Genomic DNA, 18,628 nt, shown 5'->3' with positions numbered 1-18,628 from the left:
TTTTAAAATGCAGTCAAACAGAAAATATATACAAACAAAGACATAATATCTGACTTCTCAACAATTAGTGGAAGCCAAAAGACAATGGAGTAACATCTTAAATGTGCCTTTCCCACAAAAGATCCTTACCTAAAGGAACTTTTATAGGATGCACATCAGACAGAAAGATCACACATAACGAGAGGTGATTAACAGGACTCTGAATAAATCTTAAGCAAGCAACAATATATATTTTATAGCAGAGAAACAGCAGAATAGAGAGAAAATATTAGCCAACAAATAGCATGTATGCTGAAGGAGGTGATCAGAATTAAAGCATTCTAAAGCTTTTGTATTTTTCAGAAGGAAAGTAAATTTATCAATTACCTTTAGGCTTTGAAGTACAGACACAGTCTAAAACTTCAAATGAGAGAAAGGGAGAGAACAGGGGTGAGGAGATGATGGAATGAGAAAAAAAATTTAAGGTAAAAAAAGGAATTTAAGAAAACATGATAAAATGGTAGAAATATGTTTAACTCTATCAGTGATTACAGTAAATGTAAACTGCCTAAATTTCCAGTTAAAAGATATAGATGACTGTATTGAGACAAAAAAGTTAAAATCAAAGGATGGAAAAAATTATAATGGGAAAACAGTAACCAAAAGAAATGTAGTAGAGATGTCACTAAAGAAAAAGAGTAGCTGGACAGTGATAAAGGGTATTATTCATCAGTGTTATGGAACAATTCAAAATATGTGTATGTATCTAATGACAGCTTCAAATTATAAAAAGCAAAAATTCACAGAACTGTGAAAAAAGAACACTGAATCTACCATCAGAGTGTGATACCCCAATATCTCCCTTGGTAATGATGAATTTTAAAAACAGGACAAAGATCTGTATTGAACAACTAAAAATCAGAACTGATGTGTATAAACACCACACCAGCAACCAAAAATATACATTCTTTTCCTTTTTTTTTTTTTGAGATAGAGTTTCACTCTTGTTACCCAGGCTGGAGTGCAACGGTGCGATCTCGGCTTACCGCAACCTCCGCCTCCTGGGTTCAGGCAATTCTCCTGCCTCAGCCTCCTGAGTAGCTGGGATTACAGGCACGCGTCACCATGCCCAGCTAATGTTTTGTATTTTTAGTAGAGATGGGGTTTCACCATGTTGACCAGGATGGTCTTGATCTCTTGACCTCGTGACCCACCCACCTCAGCCTCCCAAAGTGCTGGGATTACGGGCTTGAGCCACTGCACCTGGCCGCAATACACATTCTTTTCAAGCACAGGAAAACCATTTAGAAAAACTGACCAACTGCTAAACCAAAATGTTACACTCAACAAATTTCAGTTTCAAGACTGAATTAATACAGACCATATTTTGTGAAATACATTTAACACAAAAAGATAAAAATTCCATCTATCTGTAAACTGAAAATGATACTTTAATAACTAAAAAGTCAAAGAAGAATCACAATAGAAATAAGAATACATTTAGAATTACAAATAATAAAAATATTACATATCAAAACTGTGGGATGTGTTATCATGGCTTAAATGCCTACTTTAGAAAGGAAGGAAGGGTTAACATTAATAAGCTAAGTATCTACAGAATGACAGGCCAGGTGCGGTGGCTCACACCTGTAATCCCAGCACTTTGAGAGGCTGAGGCAGGTGGATCACCTGAGATCGGGAGTTCAAGACCAGCCTGACCAACACGGAGAAATCCCATCTGTACTAAAAATACATTAGCTGGGTATAGTGGTGCATGCCTGTAATGCCAGCTACTTGGGAGGCTAAGGCAGGAGAACTGCTTGAACCCGGGAGTTGGAGACTGTGGTGAGCTGGGATGGTGCCATTCACTGACTCAAGCCTGGGCAACAAGAGCAAAACTCTGTTTCTAAATAAATAAATAAATAAAAACAGAATTACCGAACCAAAAAACAAGAGATGCTAGTGAGGCTACAGAGAAAAGGCAATACTTATATACTACTGGTAGGAATGTAAATTAGTTCAACCACTGTGGAAAGCAGTTTGGGGATTTCTCAAAGAACTCCAGCAATCCCATTCGTGACTATATATTAAAAATAAATTATTCTACCAAAAAGACACATGTACTCGTATGTTCACTGCAGCGCTCCTCACAATAGTAAAGACATGAAATCAACCTAGGTGTACATTAATAGTATATTGGATTAAGAAAATATGGTACATATACACCATGGAATACCATGCAGCCACAAAAAGGGATCAATCACGTCCTTTGCAGCAACATGGATGTAACCACATAGGCCATTGTCCTAATTAATTTAACACAAAAACAGAAAACCGAGTACCACATGTTCTCAATTATAATTAGGAGTTAAACACTGGGTATAAATGAACGTAAAGATAGCAAAAATAGGCACTGGAGTCTTCTAGATGAGGGAGACAGAGGGAACAGCAATGGTTGAAAAACTATTTGGTACTGCTCACTGTCTGGGTGACAAGATCAAGAATACCCACACCTCATCAACACACAAAATAAAAGTTGAAATTATAAAACAACAAAACAAAGAAAAAATAATGACAGAAGAAACACCAAAAAAAGGCAGAAAGGAGGCTATATTTAAAAAGCAAAAATTGATGAAATAGGAAACAAACATATAATGGTTCAAAGTAAAAAAAGTTAATACTTGGAAAAATAATAAAAGACAAACCTCAGTAAGACTAGTCAAGAAAATAAAACAAATATTAGGAACGAAAAAAGGACATAACTACATATGCTTCTGAGAGTAAACAATATTGTTACACATTTTATACCAATAAATTAAAAATTTAGTTTAAGTAGATAGTTTTTCGTAGAAAACTGAGTCAAAAAGAAATAGAATAAATAAAGAAATTAAATTAGTGGTTTAATAGTTCCCCTAAAGAAACCATCAGTCCAGATACCATTACAAGTAAATTCTATCAAACATTCAGGGAAGAAATAATTTTACACAAACTATTCCAGTATACAGAACAAAATACATTTAAAAAAATTATACCTACCTGTTTCAAACGATGGTACTTTTTCCACTCTGAGAGTTTGTGATCCCTGTCCTTCTTTCTGAACATCTGTGGAGTACAACTTGACTTGACTCAGTGTACAAACATATGGATGACTATAGGGAACCAAGTTTGAAAAGCTTCCAAATGTCACTAAATTCTGCCACTCTAAAAGAAAAAATATATACATTTTAATTTCAAACCTACTCCCAGCTGCACAATTGCCAAGCCACCCTCTCCAGAAGAGGTGTTTCACTGCTCCTAGGTACACAGGAAATACATTTTGTAAAGAAAAATTAGTGACAATATTCCATTTTTCTCTAACTTGTAAATTTATTTATTTGGAAATTTAAAAAATATTTTAAAAATCAAATAAAACATTTTACTATTCAGCTATTTTGAAAGCTATATAGTCCATAATAGATACTCTTTATTTTGCATGGTGGTTGCAAGCTAAAAAAATGTTGTCATAATTACTTTTCAGAATAAAGGACTCTGAGAGGGAAAGTCAGGAAGACTTCCTACATAAAATTATCCTGTGTCCTTCCACTAGCTAAAGATTTATTCCTCTTTCATTTCACAATCAATAAGTTAATTATATTAATCAGTCATTCATACTGTCACCGATTTTTTAATCAGATAATTAGATCAACATTTGGAGACATGCCTCAGTATACGGGGAATTTTAATTGAGTGAAGAATAGAAGACTAATTACAAAGCACTTCAGCTGCTTCATCTGTGAGCTTTGAAGGGCTCAAATACAGAAGGAAAATATATTTCAAAATTTAGCCAAGTAGCAGAAAACCACATGTCTCTATTTTCTTTTGACTCTCCTTCCCTTTTATTTTTTAACGAGTCCTGAGAATTCGTCTTTTTGAAAGAATCCAAAAACTCTATCTAGATATCATTCATATATTTTGTAAAGTTTTAGGTGAAATCAAATTACATTATAGATAATCAAGTTTTTCCAAGGATGGAGGGTTGAGCATTCAAGAGTTGAAACTTTTCTAACCTGCTTAATAATGATCTTCCAAATATGTTAACTCATTTATGTTTTATGTGCAGATATACGCATTCTGAAACAAAATGCTATTTCTTAAAGGCTCAGAATTCATCAGGAACATCAATTACTGTGAATGTTGAAGATAATTTGAAGAACACAAAGGGCATAAGGGAACATAAGTATTCACTCAAGTTTCAGGCCTAGAACTTACTTTCTTGAAAAAGTTCCTGATATCAACTGATTCTTTTACTTATTTGGGAAACTGTTGAAGGCCTAGAATGTTTTTGGTCATTGTGTCTATTTTTTAAAGGGTCAGTAAAGCATACATAAGAGAAGATTATTCCTACACATTAAAATATGCTGCCTACTAGCAAAAATAATTAGTAAAATATGGGCTAAAGAAGATTTTCCTAGGAAAGATACTCCAGGAAAGCATCTTCATCCTGGCCACTGGTGTTCTGACTGTTCAGCCCAATTCAAAATATCTTCTGTAATAATAGCCTGACAAAGACAATATGCCACTTTTTTTTACACACTGATGAAATACTTTCATAGAATCCGTGCTAAGACGTTTAAAGAGGGATTATTCCACAGTCTAAAAGTCCTTCCTCTGAAGATGACCTGTTTCTATGACTTGATGCTAAATTTTTTTTCAATGTTCTCTTTGTTTTTAAAATGTTATAGAAAATCTCAAACGTATGCAAAGATAGAAAAACCACCACAATAAACTGCCACGTACTCACGGCCTACTTTCAACAATGATCAACTCAGGGTCAATTTCATCTCATCTCTATCTGCACCAATATTAACTGGAAGCAAATCTCAGACAAAATTCATTCATGAAATATTTTGGTACGTATTTCTAAGAGACAAAAACTTTAACATAACCATAACACCATTACCAGAAGTTAAAGAAAAAAATTCCTTAATATCATCAAATATTCTCAATCTCAAATTTCCAGTTGTTACAAATGTTATTAATTTTTTTTCCAGTTTCTATGTGAATAGATCCAAATAAAGTCCACATATTGGGACTGATTGAGATGTCTTTTAAGTCTCTTTTATGCTGCACGATTTTTTTTTAACTGCAATTTTTATGTTGAAAAAGCCAGGTTGTTTGTCCTGAATTTTTGTCCTGGTAGTTTCCCATGTTGAATTTTGCTGACTAAATTCCCATGGTATTGTTTAGCCCATCCTTAAAAATGTTCTATAAATCAATGGCTGTAAAGGCTTTGTCTAACTTCAGGCCCTTTTAATGATGTCAACACTACTTTAAGCGGTGATGAGTTCTTTATCAGGAACCACAGAGTAACTGGTTGTCAATTTATTTGTGATGATAGTGTCTTCTGTTGTTCAATGCCTAGAATCATTTATTCATTAGGTGGTTACAAAATGATATTTCAATTTTATTACTCCTTCAATTACTAGTCAGAATACTTCTACAAAGAGAAAATATCCCTCACTTATTTGGTTATTCAGAAATATAGTTCATATAGGAAAGTCAGACTAAAAGCTTCTTCCCCTTTATCAGTTCTCAAAATAATAAGCTAATTACCTATGGTACTGCAACAGTGACACATTTTTAATTTGTGTGTATATCATTACAACTTCATACATTTAAACATTACTTGACATTTTTCAATCTAGTTAATCATTATCTGGACTAATGCTCAAACTATTCTATGGTCTCTTTTCTTTTTTTTTTTTTTTTTTCCTTTTAAACAGATCTTTAATTATTTTCTGAGCTTCACAGCATGGTCAAGGGGAAGCACAAAAGTCAAGAGAAAATAGGTTTATGACCTTGGCTTAGATGAATAGTTCTTACCCTTATCTGGATCACAAATTCTTTGAAGAATCAGATTTTTCAGAATTTTTTTTGGAAAGAGAAAAAGAATAATAAGAAAAAGAATAAAGAAGAGGAAGAAAGAGAAAGAGGAAGAGGGAGAGAGAATAGGGGTATTGCTTTGTTGCCCGGGATAGAATGCAGTCTAAATATGGGTATGCCTACAATTGTCCTTAATAATGGAGACATGAAAGAAAATGAGGGAAGAGAGTAACAAACAAGGAGCCAACCAACATTTCGTTTAAACTTCTAAGTTGATATGATGTGGTACTGACAAGAGTGTATATTTTGTGTAAAGTGGAGAGTTCTATAAATGTTATTTACGTTTACTTGTTCCAGATCTGAGTTCAAGTCCTGGATATCGTTGTTAATTTTCTGTCTCATTGATCTGTCTAATATTAATGTTGAAGTCTCCCACTATTATTATGTGGGAGTCTAAGTCTCTTTATAAGTCTTGTATGTCTGGGTATTCCTGTATTGGGTGCGTATATATTTAGGACCTTTAACTCTTCTTGTTGTTGCATTGATTCTTTTATTGCTATATAATGTCCTTCTTTGTTTCTTTTGATCTTTGTTACTTTAAATACTATTTTATCAGAGGCAAAAATTGTAACTTCTGCTTTTTATTTATTTATTTTTGCTCTCTGGTTAGTTGGTAAGTCTCTCTCCATCCTTTGTTTTGAGTCTTTGTGTATCCTTGAATGTGAGATGGGTCTGGATGCAGCATACAGTTTTAGTTTTTTGTCCAAATTGGCTGTCTGTCTTTGAATTGGGGAATTTAGTCAATTTAAATTTAGAATTAATAATGATATATGTGAGTTTAATACTGCCATTTGCCCATTAGTTGATATAAATTCTTCATTATATTAATGTTCTTTACTTTTTGGTATTTTTTAGAAAGGCTGATACTGTTTGTTCCTTTCTATGTGTAGTGGTTCTTTCAGAAGCTCTTGTAAAGCAGGCCTGGTGGTGATAAATTCTCTGAGTGCTTGCTTGTTCACAAAAAACTTTATTTTTCCTTCACTTATGAAGCTTAGTTTGGCTGGATGTGAAATTCTTGGTTGAAAATTCTTTTCTTTAAGGATGTTGAATATTGGTCCCCACTCTCTTCTGGCTTGTAAGGTTTCTGCTGAGAGATCTGCTGTAAGTCTGATAGGCTTCCTTTTGTGGGTAACCTGACCTTTCTCTCTGGCTGCCCTTAGTATTTTCTCCTTCATTTCAACCCTGGTGAATCTGACAACTATGTGCCTTGGAGTTGCTCTTGAGGAATATCTTTGTGGTGTTCTCTGTATTACCTGGAGTTGAATATTATCCTGCCTTACTAAGTTGGGAAAATTTTCCTGAATAATATCCTGAAGCATATTTTCCAGCTTGGATTCATTCTCTTCATCACATTCAGGTACACCTATCAAGCGTAGATTAGGTCTTTTCACATAGTCCCATATTTCTTGGAGACTTTGCTCATTCCTTTTTATCCTTTTTTCTCTAATCTTGTCTTCTAGTTTTATTTCATTAAGTTGATCTTCGACCTCTGATATACTTTCTTCTGCTTGATCAATTTGGCTGTTAAAACTTGTGCATACTTCACGTAGTTCTCGTATTGTGTTTTTCAGCTCCATCAATTCACTTATTTTCCTCTCTAAATTTTGTATTCTTGTTGACATTTCGTCAAACCTTTTTTCAAAGTTCTTAGTTCCTTTAGATTGTGTTAGAACAAGTTCTTTTAATTCACAGAAGTTTCTTATTATCCACGTTTTGAAGCCTGCTTCTGTAATTGGAACACACTCATTCTCCATCAAGCCTTGTTTCGTTGCTGATGAGGAACTGGGATCCTCTGCTGAGGGAGAGGCGTTCTGATCTTGGGTATTCTCAGCCTTTTTTGACCGTTTTCTTCCCTTCGTTGTAGATTTATCCATCTGTGGTCTTTATAATTACCGTCTTTGTAATTGGGTTTCTGAGTGGACGTCCAACTTATTGATTCTCAGCGCCGAAATCTGAGCAACCCACTGCACCGACCAAATCAGCGGCGTTAAGATTGGTGGTGCTTTTCTGACTCTGCACCGAGAACCGACGCTCTGAGGCACCGGCAAAACCACCTCGCGGGTCACAAGAGTCGCGCTGGCGACCCGTGGGGCTCCTCCGCTGGGAATCTCCTGGTGCGTGAGCAACAGGAATTCATGTGAAAGTGTGGCGTCCTCTCGTTCTTTGCGTTTTCACTGGGAGCTACAATCCCGAGCTGCTAGTGATCAGCCATCTTGGATCTCTCTCCCTCTATGGTCTCTTAAAACTGACTTTTAAGTGCTTTTGACACTATCCTAGTAACCTTTGATAGCTTTCTGGCTGTTTTGAAAAGTCCTTAACTTTTAACAACAGTAGAAATTAAGGTATCAGCAACGTTAAAAGTACACATTTGGCATTAATAAAAGACAGAAAATGACAGATACATTTACCATCTTTAACACTGTATATTCTAAAATCTATACTGGGCCGGGTGCGGTGGCTCAAGCCTGTAATCCCAGCACTTTGGGAGGCCCAGCTGGGTGGATCACGAGGTCAAGAGATCAAGACCATCTTGGTCAACATGGTGAAACCCGTCTCTACTAAAAATACAAAAAAAAAAAAATTAGCTGGGCATGGTGGCGCATGCCTGTAATCCCAGCGACTCAGGAGGCTGAGGCAGGAGAATTGCCTGAACCCAGGAGGCAGAGGCTGTGGTGAGCCGAGATCACGCCATTGCACTCCAGCCTGGGTAATGAGAGCGAAACTCCATCTCAAAAAAAAAAAACCAAAACTATACTGGAGCACATTTAACTCAATAAAACAATGATAATACCTAACACATAGCAATAAAAACACAAGCACTGGTTAAAGAACTACTGAATTCATTAATTCTAACAAGCAAAGAGACAGTGAAAAATATTACCCATCATTAATACTCTTTCTTCAAGGTGACTTCTAAACAAGATACATATCGAAGTCTACTCTGGCATTTAACTGTTCTACCAGCCTGGACAAGAACATTCCTATGGCTCTGTATATAAGGGCTGTGTCTTCAAGATGCAGAGCTACTTGTATCCTATCATCAGTCTACTCAGAACAGCTACACTTCTCTGTGTTTATTTTACTCTCATGGCATCTGTAGCTAACAACCTAATGCCCACTGCCAGTGGTCACTTTGTCCTCTCTCTCCAATCTGATTTGTCACCTACCACATCTGGCTTTCAGAGAAAATCTGGCCACCATTTTGAGGCTACGAATAACAACAAAAAGAAACCTTTTCTCTCATACAAACTAACAATTCAATCTACTGTTTATGTTACTTCTGCAACAACTGAAAATAAACAAAAAGATTTCTTGCAAACTGAGTTTATTTCTGCTAATTTCAGGGTCAGAGTCAAGCTTGCAGCCTGTCTTCTAGATTTCAGTCTCGTTACTTTAGAGACTATTTCAGTAATTCTGTCCCAAAATTTCTAAGACAGTGATATATGAAAGCTAAATAACTGTTAAAGAGGTTTCTAAGTGGTTATATAACCTTTTAAAGAGGTTATTAAGTGTGAATTTTAAATACATAATATAGAATGCAAAGATATTCCTCATAGTATTATTTATCACAGGAAAAAACAGAAACAACTCAAATGTTCCCTAATAGAAGAATGATTAAGTTATGGCAGGTCTGTATATATTTATTATGCACTAATTAAAAACTTTTAATATCAAGGAAAAACACTCATGTTATAATGATGAATAAAAAAAGCAGGAGACTTACACAGTATGATTTCAACTGCAAAAAATGTGGTGAAATATTTGGATTATGCATAATTTTTACTTTATACCTTATGCTTTCCCTGTATTAAAAAAAATACCCGTAAAAACAAACAAACAAACAAACAAAGGATATATCCATTGCTAAATTATCTGGAACTTCATCAAGGTCTTATTAATCATCACCACAATTTATAACACAGTCTACCAATAACAGATTGACTATCTCTGGTTTACTTCGATCATTTTACCTACCCAAAGCAGCAGAAAAATCCTTTTTATACTTAATCATCTAGGAAGTAAAAGTGTGACCGAAATGGAGTAGCTCAGTCTAGAAGACCACTGCTGATGTAACTTTTCTCCAGAGTTCAGTAAGAAACAGAAAATCTTTTTTTTTTTTCTTTTTTCCTTTTTTTTTTTTTTTGGTTAGGAAACAATAGGTGATGCTGACAACTTCCTGGACTGCATCTTGACATACATCTCTACCACCTTGCTTAATTCTATTTATTTATTTATTTTGAGGTGGAGTCTCTCTGTCATCCAGGTTGGAGTGTATCTCACTGCAACCTCTACCTCCCAGGTCCCAGTGATTCTCCTGCCTCAGCCTCCTGAGTAGCTGGGATTATAGGCACATGCCACCATGCCTGACTAATATTTGTATTTTTAGTAGAGATGGGGTTTCAGCATGCTGACCAGGCTGGTCTTGAACTCCTAAACCCAGCTGATCCTCCTTCCTTGGCCTCCCAAAGCGTTGGGATTACAGGCGTGAGCCACTGCACTCAGCTGTGATTTTGTGTTTTTCTGAAACAGGGTGTCACTGTCACCCAGGCTGGAGCAGTGGCACAATCACGGTTCACTGAAATCTTGACCGCCCCCCCCCACCCCGGCCTCAGGTGGTCCTCACACCTCAGCCTCCTGAGTAGCTGGGACCACAGGAGTGTGCCACCCTATCTGAGTTGTTTCTGTTTTTTCCTGTGATAAATAATTCTTTTTTTTTTTTTTTTTTTTTTTTTTTTTTTTGTAAAGATGGAATTTTGCCATGTTGCCCAGGCTGGTCACAAACTCCTAGACTCAAGTGATCTGCCCACCTTGGCCTCCCAAATTGCTGGGATTACAGGCATAAGCCACCACTCCTGGCCAAGAGTGATATTTTTAAAACATTCTTCTTTTTCAAAGCCTTTGGCTTAAAATACTCAAATTTCGGCCAGGCACAGTGGCTCATGCCTGTAATCCCAGCACTTTGGGAGGCCAAGACAGGCAGATCATCTGAGGTCAGGAGTTCAAGACCAGGCTGACCAACATGGTAAAACCCTGTCACTACTAAAAATACAAGAATCAGCTGGGCATATTGCCTAATGACTGTAATTCCAGCTACTCAGGAGGCTGAGGCAGGAGAATCGCTTGAATCCAGGAGGCAGAGGTTGCAGTGAGCCAAGATGGCACCATTACACTTCAGCCTGGGCAAAAGAGCAAAACTCCGTCTCAAAAAAACAAAAAACAAAAACAAATTTCCTTTCTTCCCCACCATACCCTAGACACAACAGGTTTCTTTATGCTCCTTGAAACTATTTGGGCCAGGTGCAGCAGCTCACACCTGTAATCCCAGCACTTTGAGAGGCCAAGAAGGGTGGACTCCTTGACATCAGGAGTTTGAGATCAGTCTGGGTAACATGGTAAAACCAAGTCTCTAACAAAAATATCAAAATTAGCTGGGCATGATGGCACTAGCTACTGTGGTCCTAGCTACTCAGAAGGCTGAAGTGGGAGGATCTCTGGAGCCCGGGAAGTCAAGACTGCAATGAGCTGTGATCGTGCCAGTGCACTCTAGCCTGGGTAACAGAGCAAGATCCTGTATCAAAAATACATACATATATACATACTACTTGTTTGATCTTTACAGTTCCTCTTTCCTCTTCCCAAATTGCTCTTTCTCCCAGATCTTCACTTGGCTTGCTCATTTTCATCTTTCTTGCCTAAGCTCAGTTATCACCTCAGAAAAGCTGGAGTCCCAGGCCATCAGATCTAATGAAACAGACCCTCCTGGCTACTTTCTAGCCCATTGTCCTGCTTGTTATCTCTTCTATGGCACTTTAAATATATTCTATTTTTGGAGGAATAAAGGTGGAAACCATCTATCTTTCTTGTTCAGCACTACACTAACAGCAACTACAATGCCTAGTATCTAATGCTTAAGGATCCTCAGTCACAAAAACTCTACGAGGCACATGCCATAGTTAGCTTCATTTTACAGTTAAGTACAAGAAATCATATCATTAATTTGATCTGCATAGAATCTTGCTATCGGCCTGCCTAAATGGTCTTTCTTTTGTTTTTTGAGATGGAGTTTTGCTCTTGTTGCCCAGGCTGGAGTGCAATGGTGCAATCTCGGCTCACTGCAGCCTCCCCTTCCTAGGTTCAAGTGATTCTCCTGCCTCAGCCTCCCAAGTAGCTGAGATTACAGGCGCCCACCACCATACCCAGCTAATTTGTTGTGTTTTTAGTAGAGACAGGTTTTTGCCAGGCTGGTCTCAAACTCCTGGCATCAGGTGATCTGCCCACCTCAGCCTTCTAAAGTGCTGGGATTACAGGTGTGAGCCACTGAATCCAGCCCTAAATGTTGTTTATAACTGTCAATGGTCTTAGACTGAGAATTTAACTTTTTATCCCCATCAGAGGTCCTTCTTCCTCCCCAACCTCCTTAAACAACTAAGAGCATTGAGTCTAAATGGGTTGGTTTTTTGTGGGGTTTTTTTTGTTTGTTTTTTATTTTTGAAAGAGTGGGTCTCACTCTATTGCCCAGGCTGGCGTACAGTGGCAGTGTCTCCACTCACTGCAACCTCCACCTCCTAGGTTCAAGTGATTCTCCTGCCTCAGCCTCCCAAGTAGCTGGCATTAAAGGCACCTGCCACCACGCCCAGCTAGTTTTTGTATTTTTAGTAGAGACAGGGTTTCACCATGTTGGCCAGGCTGGTCTTTTATAACAGCCAATGCTCTTAGTTATTTAAAGAGGTTAGGGAGGAGGAAGGACCTCTGCTGGATATAAAAGTTAAATTCTCAGTCTACTTTTCTTATGGCCATAAATACTAGCAGATTAGAGACAATAATAATATATAGAGTATGTTTGATTTATATTTTCTATATAAAAATTACTTTTATTAATCTCAGATTTAAGAAAAGCATGTATCCATTCATCTAGTATATTTAAGTGTCTTCCTATCTCAAATTTTTGGCAAATTAGGCAAGGTATAAACACATGAAAAAATATATATATGCTCTATCCTAATCCAAAGGAACTTTTTATAAAAAAGGATATACTTACTATGGAAGATAAGTAACATTTTTATTCTTTAAAAGTATATGTCTACTGTAGATCATTTGTAAAACACAAATTTAGAGAAACTCACTGTTAATATCACAGTATATATTTTTTACTGTATTTTCTACAGTTTTTACCTAATAATATAAGAGTATTCTACATGTCACTATTCTTCTGAATTATAATTTATATATATTTTTTGAGACGGAGTTTTGCACTTGTCAACCAGGCTAGAGTACAATGCCGCGATCTCTGCTCATTGCAACCTCTGCTCCTGGGTCAATTGATTCTCCTGCCTCACCCTCCCAAGTAGCTGGGATTACAGGCACCCAACACCATGCCCAGCTAATTTTTGTATTTTTGGTAGAGACAGGCTTTTCACCATGTTGACCAGGCTGATCTCAAACTTCTGACCTCAGCTGATCCACCTTCCTTGGCCTCCCAAAGTGCTGGGATTACAGGCGTGAGCCACCACACTTACCCCTGAATTATAATTTTTTTAAAAACTGGTTGTATATATCACCAGCCCATAATAAATAAATCATAATATGTTTCAGTTTCCAACTCTTCATAACTGTAAACTACCAACTTATTACTATAATGAACTTCTGCACACATTTTAATATGTATCTGATTATTTCTTTAAAGTAAATCCTTTTGAATAAAAACTGTTAGGTCAGAGGGCATAAATCTTTTATGTTTTCAATCAGTAGTTAAGAGAGTTCCTGTTTTCTCGCCCTCTTAATATGGGGTATCATCATTATGAAAAATTCAGCCAAAACCAGATAGGCAATGAGAAGTAAAATTTTTTAAAGTCTCTGTTTTTTAGTAAGTATGGAACAGTTTTGCATTTTTATTGGCCACCTGAACAACTTTATGAACTTTGTATTCAATTCCTTTGTCCATTTTCCTACTGGAATGTACACTGGTTTGTGAAACTTTTTTTTTTTTTGAGACGGAGTTTTTGCTCTTGTTACCCAGGCTGGAGTGCAATGGCGCAATCTCGGCTCACCGCAACCTCCGCCTCCTGGGTTCAGGCAATTCTCCTGTCTCAGCCTCCTGAGTAGCTGGGATTACAGGCATGTGCCACCATGCCCAGCTAATTTTTTGTATTTTTAGCAGAGACGGGGTTTCACCATGTTGACCAGGATGGTCTCGATCTCTTGACCTCGTGATCCACCCGCCTCGGCCTCCCAAAGTGCTGGGATTACAGGCTTGAGCCACCGCGCCCGGCCTGTGAAACTTCTTTATAGCTTAAAGATACTAACTCTAACTACACTATCTAGTTGAGCAGTCACCATTTACTGAGCACTTAAAATGTCGTTAATCTGAACTGTGACGTGCTGTATTCACTGGGTTTTAAGGATAGTGCAAAAAGACTATGCAAAATATTTCAATAATTTTGATATTGATTACATGTTGAAATATTTTGAATATACTCAATAAAATACTATTGATATATATTATTTATTTATTTATTTTTGAGACGGAGTTTCGCTCTTGTTACCCAGGCTGGAGTGCAATGGCGCGATCTCGGCTCACCGCAACCTCCGCCTCCTGGGTTCAGGCAATTCTCCTGCCTCAGCCTCCTGAGTAGCTGGGATTACAGGCACGTGCCACCATGCCCAGCTAATTTTTTGTATTTTTAGTAGAGACGGGGTTTCACCATGTTGACCAGGATGGTCTTGATTTCTCGACCTCGTGATCCACCCGCCTCGGCCTCCCAAAGTGCTGGGATTACAGGCTTGAGCCACCGCGCCCGGCCGATATATTTTATTATTAAAATATATTAATTTTGTTATTAAAATTAATTCACCTTGAATTAATTTTACATTTTTTAATATGGCTACCAGACAACTCAAAATTACAAACATGGCTCTCATATTTCTTTTAGACAGTTTCTTTTTTGCCTTTAAAGGCATTTCTCTTTTTCAATTTTTATTTTTTGAGATAGAGTCTCACTCTGTCACCCAGGCTGGAGTGCAGTGGAGCAATCTCTGCTCATCACAACCTCCGCCTCCTAGGTTCAAGCAATTCTCCTGCCTCAGCCTCCTGAGTAGGTGGGATTACAGGTGCTAGCCACCACACCTGGCTAATTTTTGTACTTTTAGTAGAGACAAGGTTTCCCCATGTTGGCCAGGCTGGTCTCAAACTCCTGCCCTCAGGTGATCCACCCTCCTTGGCCTCCCAAAGTGCTGGGATTACAGGCATGAGTCACTGCGCCCAGTTGGCATTTCTCATTTTTAAGTACACAAGCAATCCCAAGGATCCCTCCTCTCTTTATGCTTTATAAGCTTTTCCCAGCCACACAGGCATTTTAGAAGTATAAACTAAACCTTACTTCTAGACAAATAAAAACATGTTTTTAGATTTTCTTTCTCCAAAAGTTCTTCAAATAGTCTTCTCACACGCATCCGATTTAAATAGTACTCTTTTTCTAAATGAATTTTAAATTTTGCTGTAATCATGGCTGCCCTTAGGTGGCTCACGCCTGCAATCCTAACACTTTGAGAGGCCAAGGTGGCTAGATCACCTGAGGTCAGGAGTTCAAGACCAGCCTGGCCATCATGGTGAAACCCCATCTAAAAAATAAAAATAATGGCTGCCCTTTTAAGAAATCCTTCATTACTGAAACTAAATTTTCACAAGCAAGGTTATTTTTAAAAACCTACTAAGCATTTTTAAGTGTGAAAAGGCATTTTAATTTTTTGTAGTAGCAAACATTCCAAAGAAATTTGCAAAGTCATTTTGACCACAAAGATAGGTAATAATTATCTGTGTTTCACAGACAGATGAAACAAAGAATACATAATTTTCAACACGATGATAGCTACACAGAAGAGGGATTACAAGTATTACGCTGTTTCAACTCATTTTTACCAACACTTAAAGGGCAGTTTAGACTACATTTAACAGCCACTGTAATTTAAGTGTAAAATGCCAAAATTGCTTGGTCAATAGAAGCAACTGCGTTAGAAACTTATTTGGTGATTCTGGAATACAGTATAAACAGATGATTCATTTTTCTTTTTTTTTTTTTTTTTTATTTCTTTTTGAGACAGGGTCGGTCTCTGTCACCCAGGCTGGAGTGCACTGGCATGCTCAAAGCTCACTGCAGCCTCGACCTCCTGGGTTCACGCAATCCTCCCACCTCATCCTCCTGAGTACAGGCTAGGATTACAGGCGTGTGTCACCACGCCAGGCTAATTTTTTGTACAGAGGCAATCTGCCATGTTGCCCAAGCTGGTCTGGAACTCCTGGGCTCAAGGGATCCACCTACCTCAGTCTCCTAAGGTTTACAATCCTCCTGAGGATTACAAGCATGAGCCACTGCACCCACCCGATGATTCATTTTTGTTCGTAAGAGAACCTGGCAATACACTGCCAATATGAAAAATTCAACAGTTTTCTATCACTACCAAAAAGTCCCGGTAATAGTGCTGTTAAAATGCATCCGTATGAAATTTTAAGAGTCAACTTTAACATTTATTGCAAATAAAATATATTCTAATTTATATGCACAACATAGTTACCACAGCTTATACTACATACAATCTCAAATGACTGCAACTTCTGACTTCTTTCAGGAGGTCATGAACATGCTACAAGTTTTTTCAAACATCATTATTTTTTAAGAAATGGGTCTCACTACGTTGCCCATGCTAGTCTAGAATTCCTGTGCTCAATCCGCCTGCCTCAGCCACCCGAGTAGCTGGACTACAGGAATGCACCACCGCACCTGGCTTCAAACATGAATTTCTGAGAAATGTTTCTGTAAATACTCTTTGCACCCCAAGAATGGAGGGATTAGATTAAGGATAGACTTAGTTCTGCCTTCTCCCTCAGAGTTCCTATTAATTCTCAGGGTCAAGCAATGTGTGCCAAGCTACGGCAAAAATTAAGGTAAGCCTGATTAGAAGTTCAATGTTATTTTTGGAAACTCTCAAACCATTTAAATTTGAGTCAGAAAATGTTGAGAGAGATGAAAATTCTCTTCAACCATATTTCTTTCTGGGTTACAGTTATAGCTGACCCTTTTTCACCAAAAAAACTGCTCAACCGAACTGAAGAGTTTTTCGGCCCCAAACTGGGTTCATTCAATGATTGTGGGATATTTTCGTACTTCTTCAGAAAGATCCGTATTGAGTAGCACCCCTCCTTCCTTTCAGAAAATTTAAGAAAACAAGTTGGGAGAATGAGAAAAAGGACAGGCCAAGAAAATCTCGACCAAGTGTTAAATAAGGGTGTGCTGGAGAGCAACAAAGACCCTCGAACTTTGCGGAGTCCGCAATTTCCACTCGCGGAGGTGAGTCACCGCAGGACACCGCGATGCGCACGTAACATTTAGTTTAGTACAAAGCAGTACGCTTCAGAGGTGCAATCCGGCCCGCGAGGTGCCCACAAGTTCCCGCGGGGGCCGCGCGAGGTACCAGAGTCAGGGAGACCTGTCAAGACCCCCGCGGGCTGCGCAGGGTGAACTGGAAAGGCGAAGGCAGGAAAGGAAGGTTCTGAGGTTGGCGAAAGGCAAGCGGGCGAACTGCCCCAGGCGAGGCGCCGAGCAAAGCCTAACCATCCAGTTCGGCTTTTACGGAGCCAGCGGGTCAGCGCGGGCCACTCACCCTGGCGGTTGCTGGGGCCACGGGTCACCGCCCTGCATCGCAGACGGAGCCGGCACAGAGAGGACCAGCTACATCTGTGGGCCGCGGCGGCGGCGGCCAAGCCCGGAAACATCCTGGCGGGGCAGAGGCCCCTACTCGGACACCGCCTCCTGCCTCCGCGCCTCCACCGGTACCAACTGACTCCATAGACTGAGCATCCGCAAACACTGACGCCTTCGCCGCCAGAGGCGGCCTCAGCGACCCGGAAACGACGTCATTTAGCGACGCCTGCCGTGGAGGCAGCGGAAGTGACGTAGCACGTTGAGCACCAATAGAGAGGCTTTCCCTCCCAGGAACCCAGACCCCGACGTGGGGAGGGCGTGGCTGCAGGTGAAGTTTGGTGTCCGCCGTCTTCGGCTTTCGTGCTTTTGCGCGTCCTTGGAAATCAGCACGTAAACAGTTTATATCCCGGTCAGCCAGGAAAGCTGTGCTTTGTGAGTTCTGTCTACTTCCTTTTTTTCTCGAAGCCGGGGCCATGGTTTCGGAAATGGGAGGAGAGATGGGAAGGACGGACGCAGGTTTTCTGAGCTTCTCTACCTAGAGCCTGCCAGGATAAACCCAACTTGGGGCCAACCTGTCCAGAACCTCTGCCTTAACACCAGTGTGTAGCCAGTATCATAAAGGCAAGTACACACTTCGGAATTGGTTACTTGCCCTACTGATCTGTGAAGCTCAGATTTTTGTCTGTACTGTAATAAAATAAGAGGTTTTATATGTTCGTGACATGTTAGGGTAAACGGAGGTGTGGAGACTTCGAAGCAGTCTGGTCCCGGGAGAAAGAAACCTGAACAGTGTTCACGTTAACTGTTCCTCTCTCCCATGCTCATTCAGCTCTTAACTCAAACCGAAGAGATGCCTTCCTTGACCACCCTAGCTATCATAGGCCTGGTTATTCTCTACCCCGCTGTCCTATATACGTTTCTTCAAAATGCTTATCACTATTTGAGATTATGGTGGGTATTTTTTTTTTTCCTATTTTCTGTCCTGGAATAGAAAATAAGCATCATGATGCTGGAATCTTGTCTGTTTCGAA

General features: G+C 38.9%; 1 protein-coding gene across 1 annotated transcript in view; it reads right to left on the bottom strand.

Moving 5' to 3' along the window:
* Window positions 1-17,771, bottom strand: part of SLC30A9 (solute carrier family 30 member 9) — a 102,926-nt gene extending 85,155 nt beyond the window's left edge. Inside the window, exons 1-2 of the mRNA XM_003940971.3 lie at window positions 17,557-17,771; window positions 3,016-3,180 (exon numbers count right to left, since the gene is read on the bottom strand). Coding sequence (XP_003941020.1) covers window positions 3,016-3,180; window positions 17,557-17,668 — 277 coding nt within the window. The 5' untranslated portion in view covers window positions 17,669-17,771. The remainder of the gene's footprint in view (window positions 1-3,015; window positions 3,181-17,556) is intronic.
* Between the last annotated feature and the right edge of the window lie 857 nt (window positions 17,772-18,628).

The sequence above is a fragment of the Saimiri boliviensis genome, chromosome 3 (assembly GCF_048565385.1).
Source record: "Saimiri boliviensis isolate mSaiBol1 chromosome 3, mSaiBol1.pri, whole genome shotgun sequence".
NCBI lineage: Eukaryota > Metazoa > Chordata > Mammalia > Primates > Cebidae > Saimiri > Saimiri boliviensis.
This window is presented reverse-complemented; position numbering and strand designations above follow the sequence as displayed.